Consider the following 12,210-nt stretch of genomic DNA (forward strand, 5'->3'; position numbering starts at 1 on the left):
TTTTATATTTGTATTTAAATCTGATTAAAAAACGGCGCCGCATATAGATAAATATTAAATTTTCAATAAAAATAATGTTAGAATGCAAGAAAATTGACATTTGGTATTGGTGATTACTTGATTTATATATTTAAAAAGAAAGTGATAGAACTTTCCAAATTAATTAATGTTGTTGATTGCCCCCAAAGAATGGTAGAGTGGATCAATTCTATTTCCATGGTCACCTCAAAAGCATGCAAGCAAACTTTGTCACTCTAACATCATTCTACATCTTTGCCCACATCTCATATACATACATATATATATATATTCGAATCAATAATTATAATCAAGTATTACATAGCACAATTGAACTAATAATTATAAAATATAGAGAGAGAAAATTCACATATAACAAGATTTAAATAAGAATAAATCTGAAAATAACTCGCATATGATTTATGCAAGATTGGAGCAGGGGCATATAGGGGCTTGCTCTCCTCTAAATTTGAAATATTATGTTTTAAACTCTCTAAAATTTATAAATTTATATGTTAATATATAGTGAAATTGTAGTTTGGCCTCTTAAAAATAATAATTTTTTGATTTAGTTCTAAAAACCGTAAAAATATAAGTCAATACAATGGTGAAATTGTATTTTAACTCTCATAAAAACATGGGATATAATCCTGATCCCTCAAAAAAGAATTTTAGCTTCACCCCTAATTGCGAGTCAGACCTAGGACATCAAAATCTCACGATCTTAAATGACCTTATGATTGTTGGAAATATAAGTGTTCACGGGCATAGCTTAAGCATGGTTCCGAATTTTTTTTCTAAACTTAAGCTCAACCCATTAAAATTTTATTTAAATTTAATTATAAAATATATAAATATTAATATATATTTTTATTTTAAACAATAAAACAAGTCAAGTGAATCTAACCCGAATCACTCGGTCCATAGTAAGAGTTAATAAAAAGGTTTTTTTTTTCTTTTTACATTTTTTTGTATTCATATTTATCAAAATAAATTGATATTTTGTTTTCACTCCACTTAAATAATTAAAGTACATTATATTAAATGGACTTTTCGGGGGAAAAAAATAAAGAAAAAGGCCTTCCATAAAAAAAAGTATTTCAATAAAAATAAATAAATATGGAAACTATTAAGAGACATATTATTACATTGCAATGATGAAAAGAGACCAATGGGGATATTAGCTTAGACATCCAACACACTCTTCCCATTCATGTCCTAATCAAGGCCCCCTTATATATTATTTCACAAATAATTACACCCCATTCATAGGTACATCTGTCGACTGTCGAGTGGCTCAATTCGTCGAATTTGTGTTAAATTTAAATAAATATTTTTTAATTTTAAATTTAAAATATTTAAAATAAAATATTTTTAATATTTTAATTATTTTTAAAATATTAATTTTTTGGGGAAATCAAATCGAGTGAAGTTGGGATTTTTTTTATTTGGGCCTTGGCTTCACTCATCCGGCCCATTGATAAAAAAATATGTGGATTAAAGTAGGGTTAAATATGCCCTTAATATTTATACTTTTTGAATTTTTAAATTTTATTTTTTAAGAATTTAGTCTATCTTCCTGTTTGATTTGAAAATTAAAATTCAATTAATAATACTATTAACGGGTTTTCATTAAAATCGAGTACGTGACATTCTCATATTCTATTTAAAAAATTCAAATTCAAATTGATAACATATTTCAAATTTAACAAAAATCAATTAATAATATTTTCTATTTAACTTTAATTTACTAATCAAACAAATGGAGAGACTAAATTCTTAAAATTAAAGCCAGAAACACTAAATTTTAAATGTTCAAAGCGTATACGAACTGTGGTAGAATTAAATCATTAAAATACTTACAAATTCGAATTAAATCGAGTGAAGATTTATAAACAAAACCTTAATTGGTTCAAAAGTTAAAATTATTATTTAATATAAAATAAAAAATATATCTATATAATTAAATTTAAGTATAAAAACAAGAAATAAAAAAGAAAGAAAGAACTGATTATGCTTCCCCCACCACTCATTCATTGTTCCTTCAAAGGCAAAAGCTAAGAAAAAAGAAAGTATGGTAATAAAGGAAATCAATATTCTTATTCTATTTTTGGGAATAAATACAAACAAATATATTAATAAAACCAAATAATAAGAAACAAATCAAAACTATTAAAATATATTTTATAAATTTAAAAAATTCAAAAGTAAAACTAGAAAAATAAAAATCTCTGATCGAGTTGATGTCATGGGTTAACTGGGTACCAACTCAGTTAGTACATGACTAATATACCATTTCGTTATTTTAGTGGCCTTTTTATCTTTTCATATTTTTTTTAAATAATAACAAAAAAGTAACATATCTAAAAGATTGAACTCGTGTGTCGTGTTTAATGAATTTATAAACAAATTTATTACCACTACACCAATAATAATTCTTAAGTAAATTTTTTAAAAAAATAACTTTAAACATAAAATATTTTCCTCTCACTAAATTTGTGTGCCTATTATACTCCTAATTGAATTGATGTCACGGGTTAACTGGATACCAATTTGATTAAGAAATGACTAATATACCCTTTTATTAAATATCTACTACTATTATTTTGGTGATTTTTTTATACTTTTATATAGTTTTTAAATAAAAGAATTAAAAATATACCTTTATTAATCAGTGTTTCACCAATAATAATTCTTAAATAAATTTTTAAAAAATTAACTTTTAATGTAAAATATTATCTCGGGTTAAATTCGTAGTTTTCACATGTATATATGTATGTGATAGAATTGCTAATATGAATAATTGGACTAAGAGCACAATTAACCCATATTTAAAGAAAAATATTCCGTTTCATTATTTTAATTTTTCTTAATCAATTTCCCCCGCGTTGCCTCTCTGTCAATTTTTACTTTATTATTATTATTATTTTATTTTTTTTTGTAATTTTCTCTCATTTTCTTTCAAAACAAACAAACAAAAAGCATAAGAAAGAAAACTGCCTTTAAAAATTAAAATTCTATTCAACTTCTTTGTTTATCTCTCTCTGTTATATTTTTCCTCTCTATTGTCTCTCTTTAGAACAATCCTTTCATCCAAAAACCCAATACAACTGTTAACAAACCCTAGAAAGAGGAAGATAAAGTTTCTTCCAACGATTAAAGAGAGAAAATAGAGGGGAAATCCAGGTATTATTTTTCTTGTTTTTATCCCCCCAATTTTAATCCTTTAATTTCATTAAAGCTGTATTTTTTTCCGCTTGCTTATCTGTCTCTTTGCTTTTTTGTTTTGTATCAAACAATTATTTTTACCTCCTTATTTCCTTTCTCATTTCGAAAAAAAATTTAAGGGTTTCATTTATCTTTTGATTCTTTGACTTCTTTCTTGAAATTGAAGCGGTCCATTTCGGAATTGGGGTTTAATTTTTTTGGGTTGTTGTTTGATTTTTGTTTGGTTTGGTTTTTGATCTTTAATTTCTCTCTGCTTAATGGAAAACGAGTATAATCGGCGTGGTTCAGTGGTAAAGCTTAACGAGTCTCTTTTATCTAACAATTCATCTTTTGACGTTTAATTAATTAATAATTATGATTAATTCAATTGTAATTTTAGCTTCTTTTGTGTGTTAAAATTCAAATTGTATTTCATCTGCTTTTGATCCAACATTGCTGTTGATTCTCTTGATATAAGTAATTGAAATGCAATTTTGTTGTAAATTATGAAATCTTATAACATAATATTATGTTAAAAAGATTTTTTTAGCAATGGTTAATTTGGATCATGAATGGATGTATTGTGGAATTACGCAGGCACATGCACCTAGTAGAGGCTACTTCGATCAACTAGAAAATACAGACGATTTGTATTTGAAGAAACGATCAAGGATGCGTCGTTGGCTTTGCTGTTCCTGTCAAGCAGAGGAGAGTTACCAAGCACACGAAAACGAGCACTTGAAAGCCCCCAAGGATCATACAGATGGTATGCTACTTTGTCACTATCTTGATTCAGTAATTCCAATTTACTGTTAGGAATCTTTTGGCAGTGTGTATGATATCATTATGTTCTTACAAATATAGAAGTTACTAACATTTATGGAAGATCTTAAGCGTATTTACCATCCCCGGTTTAATAGAAATGAGACTCGGGCATATTTGTATTTATTAGTTCTTTGCCTGAAAGTATTAAGTACTAGACATCATTTAGTATATGCCAACTAAGTTCATTATTTTCTTATCGTATGCCTTTTGTTTCATAATTTTGGTTTAGATCTGCCTTGCACACTAATCATTGAATTTCATACCGGAACTTTTACATCTCTAGTCCACCATGAGCATTTAGGCTTTTACTTTTGTTTATATTCATTGCTCGTGCCTTTAGGAGGGAAAGGCATGATAGAAAAAATAGTAACTCCCATGGTATTTCGTTCAGTATTAAAAGTTGGACTCTAATAACTCTTTTTCAGGGTGATTTTAGCTTGTTATGATTTAGGCAAGAATTAGGAATCGATTTAGATTGCTTTAGTCGCTTTATATTTGGCTTTTACTTGCTAAGGTAAGATGATTGTTTTAGCTGTCTTCTTAACAAAAAATAAAATAAAATCTTATGACCATTTAATTGTTCGGCTTCTATCATTTTTCTGTTTGCCTGCTTTGTATTTGGTATAAATTGTCGTTGCTTATGTCACGGTCTTTCAGGAAATCATAGAAACTCAAGGGTGGCAGCTCCTGTCAAACCTGAAGTGCAAAAATCACCACCACCTATCGAAGTTCCTGCACTATCGTTGGAAGAATTGAAAGAGAAAACGGACAATTTTGGATCAAAGGCTTTGATCGGTGAGGGTTCTTACGGAAGAGTTTATTATGCTAGCTTGAACAATGGAAAAGCTGTGGCTGTGAAAAAGCTTGATGTTTCCACTGAGTCCGAGTCGAATGTGGAGTTTTTGACCCAGGTGTGTAAGAAATTTGACTGAAGGGGGTCTCGTATAATTCATTGTAGTTCAAACATTCAGGTTCTTGTTATGTCATGTTTTCCCCTTGTTTCTTGATGCATCCGCTGCTTGAATTTTCTTTGTTTTTAGGTTTCCATGGTTTCAAGACTGAAGCATGACAATTTTGTCGAGTTGCAAGGTTACTGTGTTGAAGGAAATCTCCGTGTGCTTGCTTACGAGTTTGCAACAATGGGTTCACTTCATGACATATTGCATGGTTTGTGAAACCATCACATTTAATATCGATTCCTGATATAGGTTAAGCTCGTTTAGTTTGACATTTTTCGTTTCTTGTTTTGGGAATCACAGGAAGGAAGGGAGTTCAAGGGGCACAACCGGGTCCGGTTCTTGACTGGATGCAGAGGGTAAGAATTGCGGTTGATGCGGCAAGGGGCTTGGAATATTTGCACGAGAAGGTTCAACCTTCGATTATCCACAGAGATATCAGATCTAGCAATGTCCTTCTTTTTGAAGACTTCAAAGCGAAGATTGCAGATTTTAACCTCTCAAACCAGGCTCCCGACATGGCTGCTCGTCTTCATTCTACTCGTGTTTTGGGAACCTTCGGCTATCATGCACCTGAGTATGCTATCTTAAGCTGCTTTATATCATTGTTCATTTCTTTTCCGAACCAACCAGTCGTTTCCAGTTGCTGGATATTCAAGACGGGAACTTATTTTGTGAGGCTATCGTTTTGTAGGTATGCAATGACCGGGCAGTTGACACAGAAGAGTGATGTTTACAGTTTCGGGGTTGTCCTTTTAGAGCTTCTTACGGGGAGGAAACCTGTTGACCACACAATGCCTCGTGGACAGCAGAGTCTCGTTACCTGGGTGCGATTATTGCTTTCTCTTCTTTCTTTTATCTTTTCACTTTAAATTCGACCAACACTTAAAACATTTTGTTTTTTTTCAATTTTAGGCTACTCCAAGACTGAGCGAAGATAAAGTCAAACAATGCGTAGATCCAAAACTGAAGGGAGAGTATCCTCCCAAAGCAGTTGCTAAGGTATATTCTTTTTCCATTTCTGCATAACTTGCATGAGTTTGATTTTCTAGCATAAAAAAGGGGATGGGTTTTCGGTGTTTGACGATTTCGTTATGTTTCTGTTGATGCAGTTGGCAGCTGTGGCGGCATTATGCGTGCAGTATGAATCTGAGTTCCGTCCAAACATGAGCATCGTCGTCAAGGCTCTCCAACCGCTGTTGAAGGCTCCAGTGCCAGCACCAGCACCAGCACCGGAGACTTAAAACAGCAGACGAGATGAATCCAAGGTTCTTCGCCATTTATTGAAATTTCGATGACTTATGATAGTTTGGTTTCGTAATCAAAATACAGATTTTCATCTGATCACTAAATATTAATTATATACGTTTTTCTATTCCTTCCTATATAACATTCAAGTGTAGGATTGGGTTTGGTCTGTTTAGTATCTGTTAGTTGCCGGGTTTTTTCGGACTCGTAATGTCGTGTTTTTTCAGATGTAGTCGTAAAATTGACCGAGGGATTGGGTTGTGACTGAGGGATTGGGTCGTGTCAGTGAGTATCGTTTGGTTTGTACCATTTTTTTTTTGTTTTCTTCGTTGTGGTTCGTAAATTTGTATGAATATTTTCGCTTAGAATGATTGGAACTAATCGAAGTGTTTGTAGCATGTAATTTGTTGACGATGTCTTATCTTCCATGGAGGAAAAGTAAAGGGTTTGGTTTTCTAAATCCGAACCAGCTCGATTTGATTATAAAACATTAATAACTTGAACTCGAAAATAATTTTTAGTGACTCGAACTCGAGAAATAAATTATAATGGTAAATTCAAATGATTGAAACTTAAAATGATTTGAATTTAACATAAAATTTTAAATATTGAATTGATTCAATTCAAATTTAATGCCATTTATTCTAATTTTTAAAGCTTTAAAACATATTTTTTAGTCACAACCACCCAATTATGAATTTTTCTTCGAAAAGAACTTGGATTATTTTATATAAAATCTACGTTTTATTAAATTTTAGCTAAAATTTATAATTTTTCCAATCTTAGTGTTTGAACATTCTTTTTCCATATTAGTCCTAGAACTTTGTAGTTTTTTTATTTAGTCTCTAAACTTGTATTCTATTAAAGATAGAACGATGTCACTCTGAGTTTGTCATGTCATTACTTCAAATTTTTTTAAAAAATAATATTTTAATAATATTTAGTTTATATATTTTTAAAACTTTTAGGTAATTTGGTATAATTTCAAGTGCCATCTTATTATACTTTAACAAAATTCAAATTTATGGTCCAAAATGAGAAAAATTGTTAAAGTTCAACCACCGGAGTTAGTTGAGCTGACTAGGGTCTCTCCTATCTTAATTAGTGGTTGACGGATTAATCTTCACCTGGGTATAGTGTAACTTTAAAACTTGTAATTAGTGTCTATTCCCTTGATGAGCTTACCAAACATGAAAGATTAATCATTGGGCTCGCTCTAATAAATACATTGAAGAACCAAAAAACGAATTTTTTAAAATCTAAAACTAATGTAAACCAAAAAAAAATTAAAGATTAAATTGAAAAATAATTATCAAATTCTTTAATCCGAAAAATCAATCAAGTTTTAAAATCTTCAATCAAATTCAACTTAATTTTACAAGCCAAATCAACGGGATAAGATCTATAATCCGAACCTTTCAAATGTCAACTATGGAAACATGGAACCTTTCAAATCAACACATTCGAATCTACGTTCTCCTACATTGACAACAATTTTCATGTTAATTAAGCTAAAATTTAATCAGCAAAAAGAAAATCTAAAAATAAAAATATAGGAACTAAATTTTAAATTTTAGACGAGTAATGTAAATATAAAATATTTTAATAATATTATTATATTAATATTCAATGTTTCCTAACATAATTGTTATTATATTTTAATATTATATGATTACTTTTACAATTGTGATAGTACAAATTCCAGAGAGGTTACTAATTATGGAGTACAATAGTTGTACTTGACAACATTCAATTGAATTGTTTGGCAATAAAGACTTGTACTGTTGATTTTTTGTGTAGTACATTTCATAACAGATGTACTAATTTTACTGCAAATTTGATGTCTCCAAGTTGTTTATATAAATTCATCTATACTCAACTAAAATATCAACATTTTCCAATGTTTGGGGGAAACAGAGGTGGAGGAATCCAACCGGGTCGACCTTAGAACACATGTGATTGTTTTTCGATTTCGATATGGTTTATTTCATGTGTTCTCAGGTCGCCCCTGTCGGGTTTCCCTTCATCATTTCATCGTAAAGTTTTTAAATTTTACAAGAAATAAGTGAAGGTACGTGTAATGTTATTATTACATTTTTCTTTTGTTTTTGTCGATTTTTTTAATAAAAAGTATTAGTATTTGACATTTATATTTGCGAGTCCGATGTAAAAAAAATAAACAGCGATGAAGTTTGGAAGATGGGCATGGACATTCGATTCTGGGACAAGGAATTCTTGGACTTTTTTTTCGAGATGAGATGGTTTTTTTTTTGCTTGTTTTGATTTTAACTCGGTTTTTATATGTTTTTCTTTCGAGACGAAACGATTTTTTGTTTGTTTTGATTCTGACTCAGATTTTATGTATATATGTTCGAACTTATATTATTTAGTTTTTTCAATAAATATATCTTAATTTTTTTTACCATAACTTGCTGGCTAAATATATATTAATATTGTATAACTTGTATATTAAGGGCCCATTTGGATGGGCCGTGTGTTTCAGTGGAATACGTTTAATTCTTTTTTTGTCTCGTACTATAGTATCTATTTTCTATCGCTGCAGTAACTAATTATACCGCTACCACTATTTTTACCTTAATAGAAGGTAAACGCAGAACTCATCCAAAAGGACTATAAGTGAGCTTAATGCCTTAATAAAAATTGTGGATAACCACGGACTTAGCATACATTGTGTTAATTTTGTTTATTTATGAAATATATAATTATACCTTTTAAAAATGAGGGTTAATTAAACCAATATTTTTAAATTATCACATATGTTTTAACTTGGTCCCTAAATTTTAAAATATTCAATTTATCGAATTTGTATCAACCAATACTTTTCAACAACCTATCTGTTGGACAAAATGCTAATACGGATAAGAATATATAGAATATATTTGAGCTGTCAAGGGCAAATTTAAAGAGCAGATAGGGGGTTTTCAAGGGCGAAACCAGAAAATTTTTTAGGGGTCGAAATTAAATTATAATTTTTACAATAAAAAATGTAATTCCACCATTTTAATAGGTTATATTTTTATAATTTTTAAAGAATTAAATCAATTTTTTATATTTTTAAGGAAGTCAAAGTTTAATTTTACATTTACTAATTTAAAATTTTAAAGATTTTAAAGGAATCATATGAGAAAAATTTCATTTTAGGGGACTGCCCTGCCAGCCCCCTAACTTCGCCACTCCCTCAATGAAAAAATTGTTATGCAATCATTTAATAAATGACTAAAGTAAAAAACTAATAAATAATCAAATTGCAATATGCCTTCAAAATAAAAAATTTTCTGTTAAATCCTTTAAAAAACAATAAAATTATAAATTAATATATGATAAATTACTTGATTGATATAATGTTGATACTTTGATAACTTAAAATTAAAGGCCGACATAAAATTTGGATCAATTTGAAAACTTTTAATAAAATTAACCCTAAAATTAAACGAAACAAAATACTATTTGTATGCGATACAGATAAAAATAAATACTATAAAAAGGGTAAGGGCTTCTATAAAAGTCGAAAGGATATTTTCTTTTTACACTCGTATTCATTTGCATTTTTCTTTAGTTTTTATTTGGTTAAAAGGGGCATAAGTCCCTGTATTCTTCATAAATTTAAAATTTAGTCTTTACATTTTTATTTTCAAGAATTTATCTCTTTGTTTTTTAGAGTTTAAAGTTTAGGTCTATTTGTTAACACTGTAATTTTTTTTGTTAATTTTGTTAGTGTAACAGTTTAAAATAAAAATAATACTCATTTGGTAGCGATAAAACTAAAAAACGACATTGTAATAAACTTGAATTTAATAAAATAATTTTAACTGTGTTAACAATTGGATCTTAATTTTGAAATCTGAAAAAAAAATAAGAACTAAATTCTTAGAAATAAAGTACAATAACTAAACTCCAAATATACGAAGAATACAATGAATTATGGCATATTTTAACATTTTTATTTTACACATATTCTTATAATTTATTATATAGATAAAAAAATCATGTGTAATTGTTGATTGGGTCTTAACTCGATTGGCATGAGCATTGTTGCTAATGTAGGATGACGTGGATTCAGATGCGCTAAAACGCATTATCCTTCTATTTATGAGTTGAAAAAAGGCTATGGGTAATTTTAAGCATTATTATTCTTTGGCAAAATTGTCATCTCTTTGGGCACTTGAGCCTTGACTCAAAAAATGGTAAATATGCTTTTTAGTCCTTTTGAAGTTTATGGAATTACAAATTAGTATAATAATAAAATTATATTTTACACCTCAAAAGATTTATGATTCATCTCTAATCTCCTTAAAGCAAATTTCTAACTTTACCCCTCTTAGAAACAATACCAAACATGTTAAAGAGTCCATCATCTTAAAACATATGATACTTTATATACTTCTCTCGAAAGAATCGAAAATTCTTCTTAAAACTAATATTAAAAATGAGTATTTTAAAATCATCAAATATTCGTTTCCTCTTAAAAAAAACTCTATTTTTTTTATTATTAAAGGGAGACCTTTTTCTTTGTGTATTTTGTCGTATTCCTTGCTTGTCTTTAAAGATGTATACGTGTCACTCATATGTCCTTATTTTATAACATTTACTTCATGTCGAGTTTTTGGTTTGCACGTGTTTATTTTATTTTGGTCAAATTCTATATAAAGTCCATGTACTATAATTTTTTCTGAATTTAATCCTTCTAATATAAAGGAATACGAGTAAATTTCCCAAAAAAAGCCATTTAAAAAAAATTTTACTAGATTAGACCGAAATAGCGAAAATGCTTCTAGCTGAAAACACTTTCTGCCGTATAAATTGAAAAAGTTTTCATCTAGAAGTGTTTTATTAATATAAAATTATAAATACTGATTGAGTCTTATTTTGATTAATATGGACATTGTTGTCAACAAAAAAAGACATAGTCTTGAATGCGCTTCAATACATTATTCTTCTATTTATAGGTTGAAGAGGGATAATGTTTAGTTTTAAGCATTATACTAGAAAAAATATATATGATCAGAATCTATAATAAGATTAAATATATTTAATTATAAGTAAATACAAAAAGTGAAATAATTTTAAAGCATGATTAAAATAAAAATAAATAAAACACGTGTGAGGAAAATGATAGTATTAACTCTACATAATAAATTTATTAATTATAAAATAAAAAAAATATATTTTTTAGTGCTTAAAAAAATTAAACATTGTATTTTAAACGTAAAATATTTGATGTAGTTTGACATTATATTAATTATATTTTAAATATTCATATGATTAATGTTCCATTTGGGAGTTTGGTGAGAGGCATTATTCTATTTACTCAATCCAATTATTTATTTTGTTCAATAAAATAAGTTGGAATTAATTATAATTTGATCTCAGTTTTATTAAAATAATAAAATATTTTAATTGTGAGATATGAAAAATGAGTATTTATTCAATAAATTCGAGTTTTAAAAAATTAATAAATACTGTTTTTATATTTTACCATTCTCTTGCATTAATAGTGCACTTAAATTTTAAATAAAATAAAAATAATATTTTTTTCCCTTAATACTCGTAAAGCTGCACCTTAATTTTAAGCAGGTGGAGTTTCAGATAGATAATGCTGCATCTGTTTAGTTGATTCAAGCGAAGTTAGTTGAGCAGAATTCCTCAGCTTTCTTAACAGCAATTAAAGATGTAATCCAATTTTATTATAATTTAAAAATATTATATTTTAGATGGCAATGATGCATTGCTAGATGCCATTCATTGCTTGTAATGTTAGAAACTTTTTAGTATTATTACCAACCTTACAATAGCCTACAAGGTCACATATTATAGTTGAAACAAACAAAATTTAAATACATTTGGTATTTTATTTAGGGTCAGTTCTGTATTACTTTTCAAAAGCACTTTTAGAAGAAAAGCTGTGCAGAACAAGCTACTTTTGGCTGAAATTTTT

General features: G+C 28.4%; 1 protein-coding gene and 1 long non-coding RNA gene across 2 annotated transcripts; both read left to right on the forward strand.

Moving 5' to 3' along the window:
- The first annotated feature begins 2,905 nt into the window (after window positions 1–2,905).
- LOC107927478 (PTI1-like tyrosine-protein kinase 3) lies at window positions 2,906–6,652 on the forward strand. Its single transcript, XM_016858544.2, has 8 exons — window positions 2,906–3,204; window positions 3,823–3,991; window positions 4,708–4,961; window positions 5,091–5,217; window positions 5,310–5,583; window positions 5,701–5,833; window positions 5,922–6,008; window positions 6,119–6,652. Exons 2-8 carry the CDS (start codon window positions 3,898–3,900, stop codon window positions 6,248–6,250), a joined length of 1,101 nt encoding a protein of 366 aa, XP_016714033.1. The 5' UTR covers window positions 2,906–3,204; window positions 3,823–3,897; the 3' UTR covers window positions 6,251–6,652.
- A 1,387-nt stretch (window positions 6,653–8,039) lies between these two features.
- LOC107927429 (uncharacterized) lies at window positions 8,040–8,789 on the forward strand. The gene is made up of 2 exons (XR_001692434.2): window positions 8,040–8,325; window positions 8,438–8,789. It is a non-coding gene; the product is annotated as an uncharacterized lncRNA (long non-coding RNA).
- Window positions 8,790–12,210: the final 3,421 nt, after the last annotated feature.

This window comes from Gossypium hirsutum, chromosome A02 (genome assembly GCF_007990345.1).
Source record: "Gossypium hirsutum isolate 1008001.06 chromosome A02, Gossypium_hirsutum_v2.1, whole genome shotgun sequence".
NCBI lineage: Eukaryota > Viridiplantae > Streptophyta > Magnoliopsida > Malvales > Malvaceae > Gossypium > Gossypium hirsutum.